The sequence below is a fragment of the Pleurodeles waltl genome, chromosome 2_2 (assembly GCF_031143425.1).
Source record: "Pleurodeles waltl isolate 20211129_DDA chromosome 2_2, aPleWal1.hap1.20221129, whole genome shotgun sequence".
In the NCBI taxonomy this organism is placed as follows: Eukaryota; Metazoa; Chordata; class Amphibia; order Caudata; family Salamandridae; genus Pleurodeles; species Pleurodeles waltl.
Genome location: NC_090439.1, coordinates 1,069,600,326 through 1,069,612,828, shown reverse-complemented (window position 1 = coordinate 1,069,612,828; position 12,503 = coordinate 1,069,600,326). Strand labels below are relative to the sequence as shown.

At 45.7% G+C, this 12,503-nt stretch overlaps 1 protein-coding gene across 1 annotated transcript in view; it reads left to right on the top strand.

Annotated features, from left to right (window-relative positions):
- TRAPPC9 (trafficking protein particle complex subunit 9) overlaps window positions 1-12,503 on the top strand; it is a 2,294,541-nt gene that overhangs the window by 442,013 nt on the left and 1,840,025 nt on the right. The window contains exon 14 of the mRNA XM_069220801.1: window positions 43-175. Coding sequence (XP_069076902.1) covers window positions 43-175 — 133 coding nt within the window. The remainder of the gene's footprint in view (window positions 1-42; window positions 176-12,503) is intronic.

The following is a 12,503-nucleotide window of genomic DNA, read 5'->3' as shown; positions in this document are numbered from 1 at the left end:
GTAATGGACTTCTCACATTTGATTTTTTTTATCTTGCTTCAGGGTACCACACATCAGTATTTGGAGTATTCAGTGACTGCCAGTTGGAAAGTCTTCCAGGCTTGAAGACCAGCTGCTGCACAGTCGAGGTCATTCCAGCTCTGCCGAGACTCCAGATAAGCACCTCCCTTCCCAGGTAAATGCCAAATACTTTAAGATCCATGCAATGTAATATTAAACTACAGACTGCATTTGTGTTTTGAGGAAAATGCTGTAAGATTATTTTTAGGTCTCCCTTACAGACAGCTTTTATCCGTCTGTTGTCAAAGACCTATTATGTAAAATACCAGTACATAGAGTGGGCTTTGCGTCAGCCAATACTTATCCTTTGTTGTCTGTCTTGCCAGTCTCATTTACTTCTATTCTAAAGCTTTCCTTAATATTCTTGTATTTGTCAATCCCTTGGAATTTATTGGATGTCTTATCTTTCCATGGCTTAAATCTGTGAGCTACTTTTTCTTCATCTTTGAGTGTTCGATAGGAGTTCATGTGTTTTCTTGCTCTCTTTTCCATGTGCTGCTTTCCCTTCATGTGCTCACACCCTTGCACTCTCCGCTCTATCCGCTATTCCCAGCTTGTCTGTAAAAGCACAACACATTTATGTTTTTGATGAAAGAGGGGTTTACACTCCGACGTTGTGCTACCATACTCCGATACGCGTCCTGACAGAGCACCACCACGGGCTTATCAGGGCCTGCCACACCTGCCTTCTCGTACGTGTCTATGACCCCACCCAGCCATACTTTTAATAGACTCACTTTTATAAGCTCTAATTGACCTTCCAATAGCCCGTACTTCTGACTAAGGGGCTCCCTCGTTGCTTACACTCGCTACATACCACTCTGGCCGGTTGGCCCAGCCTTGATAAAGTCACTTGTGTGACGAAACACGTGTTGGCTGTATCTCATTGATGATACTCTGATTTCTAGCTTCTACAAATAAAGTCATCTTCTGCAAACCAGACCCGGGACTCCATTGAACTATTTCACTCCAACAACACACTACCAGGGCTACCTATCCCTGCATCACTATTGAACTTTACATTCTGTGTGCTGTGGCCTGCTTGTATACATTTATGTTTTTGCTAGGTTTCTCTATAGAGCAGTTGTAATGGACTTAAACTGTACTAATGGCTGGATCACTAATGCTGATTTCTTTGGTCGTAAGCAAACGCGGCTCATGCGTTTGCGCCATGAGATAGACCTGTCTCACGGATTGCGGTCTTGTGGGACTGAGAATGGCACCCAAAGTGCTTTCCTCATAGTGGTGGAAAGATACCACCTTCACCAGAAGTTAAGCAGCAAGTGCGATGTGGTGGCCACGTACCATGTAGTAATCATTAGGAGTGAAAAGCTGTGTCACTGGAGTGAGGAATACAGGCACACTCCTTTTTAAAGTTCCAATGCTGTATACTTAACTCTTCATGGTCTACATCATTTTAGTGTGAAGTGTTGCACGGCGCAGAAGTGGTGTGTCTGTGCTGGGTTTATGTGTGCCTGGGAAGAGTACAATACAGGAATAATGCAGTACTGAGCAGTGAGTGCATTGTGAATGCTTCAATATCAATCAATCAGAGAATTTGTAAAGCGCACAACTCACCCGTGAGGGTCTCAAGGCTCTGAGGGGGGTAGAGGGGACTGCTACTGCTCGAACAGCCATGTCTTGAGATGTCTCCTGAAGGTAAGTAGGTCCTTAGTCTGACGCAGGTGGATGGGAAGAGTGTTCCACATCTTGATGGCGAGGTGGGAGAATGATCTGCTGCCTGCGGTTGTACTGCGGGTGCGTGGGACAGTGGCGAGGGCAAGGTTGTTGGAGTAAAGCTCTCTGGTCTGGGTGTAGAAGCAGAGCTGTCTGTTGAGGTATTCTGGTCCGGTGTTGTGCAGTGACTTGTGAGCATGAGTGCGTAGTTTGAACGTGAGTCACTTGCTGACGGGGAGCCATTGTAGGTCTCTCAGGTGGGCTGTGATGCGGCAGTGGTGGGGAATGTCCAGGGTGAGATGTGTGGAGGCGTTCTGGATGTGTTGCAGTCTTTTCTGGAGTTTGGCCATGGTTACTGCGTAGAGGGCATTTCCGTAGTCCAGCTTGCTGCTCATGAGGGCTTGGGTGACCGTTCTTCTGGTTTCCGTTGGGATCCATTTGTAGATCTTCCGAAACATGCGGAGGGTGTTGAAGCAGGGGGAGGAGATGGCGTTGACAATTGCTGGGTCATTGATAGTGAAGAGTCCAGGATGACTCCCAGGTTGCGTGCGTGGTCGGTGGGTGTTGGTGCGGTTCCTAGTGTGGCAGGCCACCAGGAGTCGTCCCATGCGGAGGTGGTGGAGCCAAAGATGAGGACCTCAGTCTTATCAGAATTCAGTTTCAGGAAGCTGTTCTTCATCCATTCGGCGATGGCCTTTATTCCTTCATGGAGATTAGTCTGGGCAGTGAAGGGGTCCTTGGTGAGGGAGAGGATCAGCTGGGTGTCATCGGTGTTTGAGATTATGTGAGATCGGGCGATGTTAGCGAACGGGGCCATGTAGACGTTAAAGAGGGTAGGGCTGAGAGATGAACCCTGGGGCACGCCGCAGATGATTTTGGTGGTTTCAGAGCACACTGGAGGGAGGCGGACTGTCTGAGTTCTGTCGGTGAGGATGGAGGTGATCCAGTCCAGGGCTCTGTTGTGGATTCCTGCTTTGTTGAGGCATGTGTGTAGGGTGTGGTGGCAGACGGTGTTGAATCCAGCTGAGGGGTCCAGGAGGATGATGCCGCGGCTTCGCTGTTGTCTAGTATGGTCCTGATAACGTCGGTGGCGGCGAGGAGGGCGGTTTCGATGCTGTGGTTGCTGCAGAATCCAGATTGGGATGGGTCCAGAGTGGTGTTTTCCTCGAGGAAACAGGTCAGTTGTTTGTGGACAATTTTCTCAATTACTTTTGCCGGGAAGGGGAGCAGGAAGATGGACTGGAAGTTCTTGAGGTCCTTTGGATCCGCCTTGGGTTTCTTGAGGAGGGTGTTGATCTCGGCGTGTTTCCAGCTCTCCGGGAAGGTGGCAGTCTTGAAGGAACTGTTGATGATCTTCCGGAGTTGGGGTGCGATGATGAAGCTTGCTTTGTTGAAGATGTGGTGAGGGCAGGGGTCGGATGGTGAGCCAGCGTGGAAGGTGTTCATGATTTCAATGGTGTCATTGTCATTGACGTGAGTCCAGGAGAGCAGGAGGCTGGTGGGTGGTGAGTCTGTGGTGTTGGTGGTTGACGGGGGGGATCTGAGTACTGAAGCTGTCATGGATGTCTGCGATCTTGCGGTAGAAAAAGGTGGCTAGGGAGTCGCAGAGGTCTTGTGATGGCGGGATGTCATTGATGTTGGAGCCGGGGTTGGAGAGCTCCTTCACAATGTTGAAGAGCTCCTTGTGGCTGTGTGCGTTGTTGTCGATGCGTTCTTTGAAGGCGGTTCTCTTGGCGGTTCGGATGAGTTGGTGGGGTCTGCGGATACCGTTCTTGAAGGCTGTGTGTTTGTCCAGTGTCTGATCTTGGCGCCACTTCTTTTCGAGTCTTTGGCATGATTGCTTAGATTTGTGGAGGTCAGCGGTGAACCAGAAGGCCTTTCTGTCGGTTCATCTGTTGGAGGGATTCTTGATCGGGGCAAGACTGTTGGCACAGTCGTCGATCCATTGCCTGAGGTTGCGGATTGCTGTGTCAGTGTCGGTGGTGTCGAAAGGTGGGTTCCGAGAGAGGGTAGTGATCAGTTGGTCTTCGGTGACCTTGTTGCATCTGCGGTGGGGAATCTGTTGCGGGTGATGGTGTGTTGTGGGTTTCTCGAAGGAGAAGTGGATGCAACAGTGGTCGGTCCAGTGGAGTTCGGTGGTGTGGCTGAAGGAGACGTGTTTGCTGGTGGAGAAAATGGGGTCGAGCGTGTGTCCTGCGGGGTGGGTGAGTGTCGAAACGAGCTGCTTGGGGCCGAGGTTGTCGAGCAGGGTGGTAGAGTTGTTGTCATTGGTGCTTTCGAAGTGGAAGTTCAAGTCCCCGAGGAGTATGTAGTCTGTGGATATGAGAGCGTGCATGCTGAGGACATCAGTGATGGAGTCGCTGAACTGCTGTCATGGGCCAGGGGGTTCTGTAAGCGAGGGTCCCTCTGAGGTTGGTGTGGATCTGGAAGTGCAGGTGTTCAGCGGTGCCAAGGGTGTCTTCGGTGCTGGTCGTAATTCTGAGGGTGCTCTTGTGGACGATTGGAATGCCTCCTCCTGGTTTGTTGGTGCGGTCCCTACGGGTGATCTTGTTGCCATCCAGGATGGCTATGGCGATGTCGGGCGCTGAGGAGGGGTTCATCCACGTCTCGCTCAGGAAGGTGACGTCTGGGGTAGCTGAGTCGAGTAGATTCCAAAGTTCTACGGTGTGCTTATGGATGGAGTGGGTGTTGAGTAGGATGCACCTGAGATGGTTGCGTCCTGCCTTGGTGGATGGGTGGCTCGTCGGCGTGGAGGCTGGTAAAGGTGCAGTTCCAGCAGGAGAAGGGCCTGCGGGTGAGCTGCGGGGTGGCTTGATGGCAGGTAGATGAGCGACTGGTGTTGAGTGCGTGGAGGGTGGTGGTGTTGTAGCGTAGCACGCAGAGAGCGAGGCAGAGGGCAGCCTAGTAGGAAAGCAGAGCTCTCCCACTAGACACCAGCGATGAGGCGCAGGCAGAAGCCTGCGGGTGGAGGAGGGCCTCGAATTCCTGACAGGGGTCAGGAGTTCAGAGGAACGAGGGCACACCTTACAAGTGGAGGTACAGGAGGCAGAGCAGTTCACTAACCAGGTCAGTGGTATTGCATGTGCTGGTTGTAGATGTGCCTGTGAGTGGTAATATACATGAAAGATGTAATGCTGTGCTCTGTGGGCAAAGTAAATGCATGTGCTGGGTGTGTGTGTGTGTGTGTGTGTGCTTGTAAGTGGTACAGTACATAGAGGATGCAGTACTGTGTAGTGTGTGTATGCTGTATAAATGAACTGGATGTATGTGTGTCTGTGAATGGTACAATACATGGAGGGCCCCGGGTTCCATTTTGGGAAACCCATGCCTAAATGGTGAACCATGAGAGGAGGTAGAGGGATCCCCCAAACAGATTTGTGTATTGCTACACTGCTGTAAGCTGGTTGAACCACACACTAGGGAGAGGAGGTCTAGGCTTGCACTGTACACTTTAAAGGGAGATATTTGATTCAGAGAGGGGTCACAAAGAAGGGGCCTGGGCACATCTCAGGAAGGAGATGGGGCTGATGAGAGAATCATAAAAAGTAGAACTTGGGGCCCTGAGCTAACCTTTTGCTGAACATGTCAATGTGGCTGACATCAATTTGTGAACTCTAGTCACTCCCATGGCTTGTGTTTTGCGATTTCAGCTTTGGAATCTGTCCTGCTGTGACATACTACTTTTTAAGATGAAGAGGGAACAGAGGAGTGGACACCTCAAAAGAAGCAGAACTCTAACATAAAACCTTAAAGACTCCAACCCTAGATCACAATTGGTGTTTGGAAATGGACTGTAAGAAAGAGAATTTGAGACCCCAAAAATGTTCATCTGCCAAGTAGCCAGATGGACTGTGTATGGGGGAAGCTCTGCTAGACTTCTGCTTGCGGCCAGGCCTGCTAATCTCCCTGTTTGGTGTGGGAACATCACCAAGGGAGTCCAAGATCACCTGCTTTGGAGCACCAGTGTGCCCTGTGAGGAAGAGAAGCGTATTGGAGGGAGCGAGGTCCAGTGGGGAGTCTTGTCAAGTAGCCTCTCTGTTCAAGATGTGAGAAAACAGCTGCTGCATTAATCAGGTTGTTACCGTGTGCAGGACAAAGTCTGTGACCCCCGTATGCCGGAAGAGAGCTGCTGTGAATTGAACCTGTGTGTTGCACTTCTGCATTCGGGCTGGAGCCTGTGCATAGTACTTAATAGGAGACAAGTTTGCCAGGAGGGGATGCTGTGGAAAAGACCGTAGCCTTGTATAGTAGCAGATGGCGACTCAATAGGCCAGGAGGAACCGCCATGGAAAAGACTGCCATGCGGGAAAAGTCTGTAATCTTGTATTGTAGCAGGCGATGACCTTGTATGCCAGGAGGGGGCCTGTGAAATATTTCACTGTACTTATCAGGCAGGAGCCAGTGTGCTGTTAGATGCAGGGACCCTTCTATGCCAGGAGGGGGCACTGGGAACGTTAAGTACTGTGACCGGATCTGCCATCGCCTGCCGGAGAAGTGAGATCCCCATAGCAGCACCATCATCCAAGTGGCGGACCCAATAAAGCATCATCATAGCCATCCCCTCACCGGGAGAGGAAGTGGACAGTTACTCCACAGAATGATCCATAGAGAACCTCTGATAGGTTCAACAGCATGCCCACGAGTGAGAGACTGCACACTCTGAGTGTAGGTGTCTGGGCCGCATGCGGGAAAACTCATCTGAAGGGGCTAGGAGCACCCACAGATGGGGCACACTCGGGAACTCCAGACTCTTCATGCCTGTCGGCGTGGGCTTTTGGGCCTGGTGCCATGGAGGAACTTGCTGCTAGTGGTGCTGCGGCACTGGAACACTGTTGACTAGTCAGTCATACGCTGGATGTTACCAGTAGTGAATGGGAAATAACCATTATCACTAACACTAGGAGGAAGTTAAACAGGCAATCACCATAAAAACTCCAGAGCCCCGACCTCAAGGGATATTGTATAGTTATTTGTAAATGTTGTATTTTTTACATTTGTGTGGGTAAGCGTTAGAAATCAAATGCTTTTATCTCATAAAAATTAAAATATGTCTGGACAGTGATTTATTGTTATGCGCATTGTAAGTTGTGGGCCTTTGTTCACTTTCCTGTATCCACATCTCCCCTCCAAGGAAGCATTGGACTACTCAGACTACGTCTGTCCTGATAGTGAAGTGAAGAAGGGATACTTGGCGCAGTTACTCCGAATCCATAGTAAGTTGGGCCCCAGGACATGGGAGTTAAAGGCCTCAACCCTCAGGGTTGGGCCAAATAACTCCTGCTTGACCAGTGACCCCTCTGATAAGTGTTCTGTCAAGTGGAGTTTATCTGGTTGGTTTTCTTGTATTTATCTTCCACATGTTGCTTAAAGCCAAACGCCAAACACACAGATGCAAAAATGACGACTCTTGGGAGCAGCATGTACTGCACTCATTCAGCCTACATCTTTGGGTAGAAGGTGTACAAGGGGTGACTGGAAAGATATTGTTTCTCCTTTTGATTAGTATATCTGCCTCCTGGTTTCTACAGAGCACTAAGTAGCTAGAACGTTTCTTCCAGTTTCAAGTTATGCGAAAATAAATGGCAACCATTTTCCTTTAATTTCTGGCACTTTCTCAGACTGCTGTTATATTCTTATAAATATTTGTAACTACTCCTCTCTCCTATTTTAAGCTGGATCACGTGTAACAGGCTTGTTGAATTCTGTTCAGAGTTTCCTGCGTAGATTTTTAATACCATGCAGTTTATAAAGATTGAAAATACTTAATTCAGTGTTTGCTTTCAACATAGCTTAAGATATGTGTCTGCTTTTCCTTTAGTATTTTAATTTTTGTTTTACTGTTTTCAAAAGTACTTTACAAACAAGCATTGGCAAAGCCAACAGATACGCACTCATTTTATAAAGCTGCAATATATTGGCTTTACCAATGCTTGTTGTTACTTATTGTTTATGCATTATCTTCTCTACTATAAACATCCTACAATCATTCCTAAATTGTATAATACCTGGGCACATGAAGCGTAATAAACATGTTTCTGCTTTCTACAGTAGGTTTATTCTTTGTATGTTCCTCAATACTTCATTCATTTTCATACTTGGCTTGGATGTAGAGGATCCTGCTGTTAGCAGAAAGGTGTCATTACTACAAGCATGGTCTAGTATGTGCCTCATTTTCCAATACTATTTTCCTAATGGTCTGTTCCCTCTTTTGGCTTTGCCGTATAAATTTGTTCTTCAGACTCACTGGGGGACTTGGAATTATGATAATGTAATCTTGATAAGATTAATCGTCTTGTGAAGGAAGATGAGCCAGTTGTGGTTATACTCAAAAAGTTATAGTGTTACAAAAGCTGTGCATACCCAGTAAAAAGGTGAAATATGTCAGATGGGAATTACTTTCCTGGCCTAACAATTTAAGAGTTTTTCTTTGGACTGGTTAACCAGGAATCTTCAGTACAGTTATGAGGAAACATACTTGATTTGTTTTATTTATTTTCATGGTACTTCTCACTAAGTTCAAATAGCATAGTAACAGACAACATATTAAAGGAAGGTTGCTGCCCTTACTTTTGTGATGGTTGTCAAGACATTTGAAGAGACAACAATCAGTAGGTTTGTAGAGAGCTTCTTGTCACCCATGAGGGTATCCAGGCGCTGGCAGTGTCCAGTTGATTAGCCGAATATTCAGGTATTCAGGGACCTTCAGAACTCTGGAAGGGATGGGGAGGTCTGGAGATGAAATGGTAGCTCATTCCATGTCTTTGCCGCTAGGAAGAAGGAGCAACCTCTGCATGTGCTATGTTGGATGCAGGCGGTGATGGTTAGAGAAAGCAGAGCAAAGGTGTCTGGTGGGCTGGTGGAAGTTCAGGCAGTGGTTCCAGTAGTTGGGTCCGCAGTTGTGTAGGGACTTGTATGCATGGGTCAGGAGCTTGAACTGGCACCTCTTCTGTGCAGGGAGTCAGTGAAGTTCCCTGAGGTTGGGGGTGATATGGGCTTGTCTAAGGAGATCCAGGACCAGTCTGGCTGCGGTGTGCTGTATGGTCCTTAGTCGTCGGAGGAGGTGAGCTACGTTCCCTGCACTGGGAGCATTGCGTAGTCCAGTTGGCTGGAGAAGAGGGCCTGGGTGATGGTGAGTGAGCAGAAAAACCCAGGCAGCAACCTTTTTTGTCAAAAGTGCGAAACAATTCTTAAATTGACCATTAATGGCCTTGGGGCAAGAAAGCCGTGACCTGGGGTGGATAGTCCATAGGCAGAATGAACCCTGGCATCCTTTTGGACCACTCAACAGGAAAAGGTCCAACTATTCACCTATGAGATTGCGATTTCCCAGGCTCCCTCTGTGAGCCTGATGTCAGGCTCTTTACTGTCCTTCTTTTTGTGAATTCTGTATTTAACAGAAACAATGTCTAAACAGGTTTCGTTCACAGTACATATTTTTATCGTTTAGTCAGATACCTGTTTTAGATCTGTGAGAAAATAGATGGAGAAAGCAAGACAGATACATAAACAATAACAACATGGTCAATTATTAAAGGAGATGTGATTTTATATTGTATTTTAAATTAAACAAGCGTTTGCAATCCAATCGGTCTTGCATTTGTGAAAGTTAGAGCTCTTGCGTTGAAAATGGCTTTTTTACTTTTTTTTTTTTTTTGTATGCAGTGGAGTGATGATATTTGCATAGCGCTATTGCCATTTGTATGAGCTTGCAGCGCTAGAGAACCAGAAAATGGGAAATAGGTTATGAGGAGGGGAGACAAGAGAAATATGCCAGCTGAAACAAAAATAATTAATAACATCCTGGAAAAAGCAAACACTCATACAGAATGCAAGATTAAGTAAAGCATTTGAAATGTAAGCAGGAACAACATTGTTACGTTAACGCTTTTACGCTGGCTGAAAAAACCTGCAACATTTACTGTTAAAATGTACACGAAGCAGACAAAGGGTTCAGTGCCACAGGCTGTCACTATGTGTCCCTTGAGACCTATTTTGGCCACATAAGTGCAGTGCCCGTTTTCAGAAAAGTTTTATGCTGTGCATTCAAAGCGCTGATTTATTCATGACCAGGAGTGCTTCCAAGTGGTAAAATATAAAGAACAAACAAAAAATGCCTATAAAAACAAGCATCAATGAAGGCGTTTGGTGTATGATCTCGGTCTTTGAATGCTTAGAAAATGTGACCAGGGCAACAGCCTGATTTACAGCCCTGTTTACAGAAACATCGTTGCAGTGAAGCTAAGCTGAGAGCAAGAATGCTCTGCACATGAAAAGAGAAGCTTTGCCGAACACGACCAGGAAACCAAGAGAAAAAATGTCACGCAAAGAACAGATAAAAACGAGAAAGTGTAATTATATCATAGTAAGTCCCTGCTCCCAAAGTGAAAAAGGAGGGAAAATGAAGCATGACTGACCACTAGCAAGCAAGAATTTTTAAATTACACTGAAACAAACAAACAAACAAATGAAATGGCTTTAAGCACACAGAAGTATACAAGAGGTCGTACGCTTATGCTTGACCTAAAAAGGGACATTCACAAGAGTAATTGTAAACAAAACGTGTTAATGTGAACTCAGTTCTGGTGACATTTTGTGCTGCAAAAATGATTACATGCAAACAAAAAAGAGGAAACATTACGGAAGAGGACCATATACAATTCGATATGTAGAATTTACATGAAAGCAGTAATTAAAGGTCATAGAATTGTTTCTCTACATAGAAATAAGAGTCAAACAGTTGCCCTTTCTCTGCTGCAAAGATGTTGACAGTGTATTGACCATAAGTGAATAGTGCTGGTGTCAGTGGAAATGTGTTTATCTGTAGGGGAGAAATTTGTGGGCAATAATAAACCTTCATGGAGGAAATCAACAGCAGTAACAACCGATACAGAAAAGTTATGAACAACTATTGTGAAAAGTGGGAGATGAGTTTTAATTATGGCACAGCTTGATAGAAAATCGAATGGGGGAAGAAAAATAGTTAAGAATATGGGTGTTTTTCAAATGAGAACAGTGCATCAGACAATATAGGGCAGAGGTGACAGCGGAGAGTCAATTACAACAGATTGAAGCAGTAAATGAGGATAGCAAAGGCGATAAAGTGGGTGTAAAGCAGTGATGCTCAAAGTACGGCCCGGGGGCCGCATGCGGCTCTCCTGCGATTTACATGCGTCCCCCAGGTCAACAGCAGCACTGTGCTGCTGTTTATTCGATTTGGCACCAGCACAAAACATTCTTAACTAAATGGGCAAGTATTTAATTGGAGGGTTATTGAAAAGGGAGTAACTAGGGTGTCCTGAAACTCAACTTTAGAAACACCTTCATTATTAAAGACATCCTGCAGCAAAAATATAAAAGTATGATCTGTTTGAAATTCAAAAAGTGCATTTCTTTAACCTGCAGAACTGTTTCACCTTCATACACACAGTGATATCACTGCATTGAGATGTATTTTTAGAGTGATAGTTTTCAAACATAAATTAAGAAACTTTCATCTCCTTTTCCCCCACACCCTGACAACAATGTGAACTGTGAACTAATAGGCAAGCCAGCTGTTATGTGAACTCTTTGGGAGGACTGGGTTTCTATTGTACATGAACAACATTATATTTTACTAAATCAGACACAGAAGGTATTATGCAGCATACATCCTGAAGATGTATTTCAAGGTTCTTGTATGTGATGATGAAGAAAAAGGAGGAAAAGTGAAGTCAAACATTTGCTCAGGATCACACAATTTGGTTAAGCGGAGAAGCCGGGATTTATACCCAAGTTTCTGGTTTCACATTGCGCAATTCAGACACTAGATGTATATGTTTCACTTACCCTACAACCACTTTATCACTACCCCTCCCCACCACCAGCCCTCCGACCGCCACCCTGCTGGCATCAATGCGGCCCTCGGTCACATCACAGATCAAACAGTGCGGCCCCTGGGAAAATGTTTGTGAGTACCCGTGGTGTAAAGTATAGACAGATCATACATAGTGCTTATTTGATACATTAAGTATGTAGAATGAAAGCAGTTATGATCTGCCTGGAATAGGCCCACAATATTTGAATGCTGAATTTAGGGGATTCAAGCACAAACTATTTGGATTCATTCATCAGTGGTGTTAAGTCCGTTGTAGGCTGAGTAATCCAATGCCATTCGCTCTTATTCAGTAAATTTTGGAGATCACCCTCTTGTGGAGGTAATCTGATGTGTTCAATAATTTTCCACTTAGCGTTTAATTCTGTAGGATTACATGAAATAAAATGTGCATGAGCATTCACAGTTTTACACAAAATATTGCTCTTGTGCTGAATAATAGGATATCTGATTTTCTGTGGTGTCTGACCAATGTAGAGAAGGTTGCAGGGACACCAGATAACGTAAACCACATTACATGAGTTGCAGTTAGTATAGTGTGTCGGGGTATGTAGGGATATTACGTTGTGTAAATTCCTTGGGGTTAATAGTTTGGGAACACACTAACAATTTAAGGCACTGTGATATCCCATACAGGTGGTAAACCCCAGTTGATAATGAGAGCGTCCGTACTGGAGTTAGTAGCTAGGTTGCACCACATGGCCTTCACCAAATGGTCACAGAGATTTGTACTTCTTTTGTATGCAAAGAGATGGGAGTTCAGTTATTATTCAACTAGTACTAAGAGTAGACAAAGTGTTTCTGATGATTTTGGTCCCCTTGTTTTGGTACATGGTTTTCCACATACAGTTTCTGTAAGAAACTGACCATACGTTAGACCATCTTTAAGGCCTCT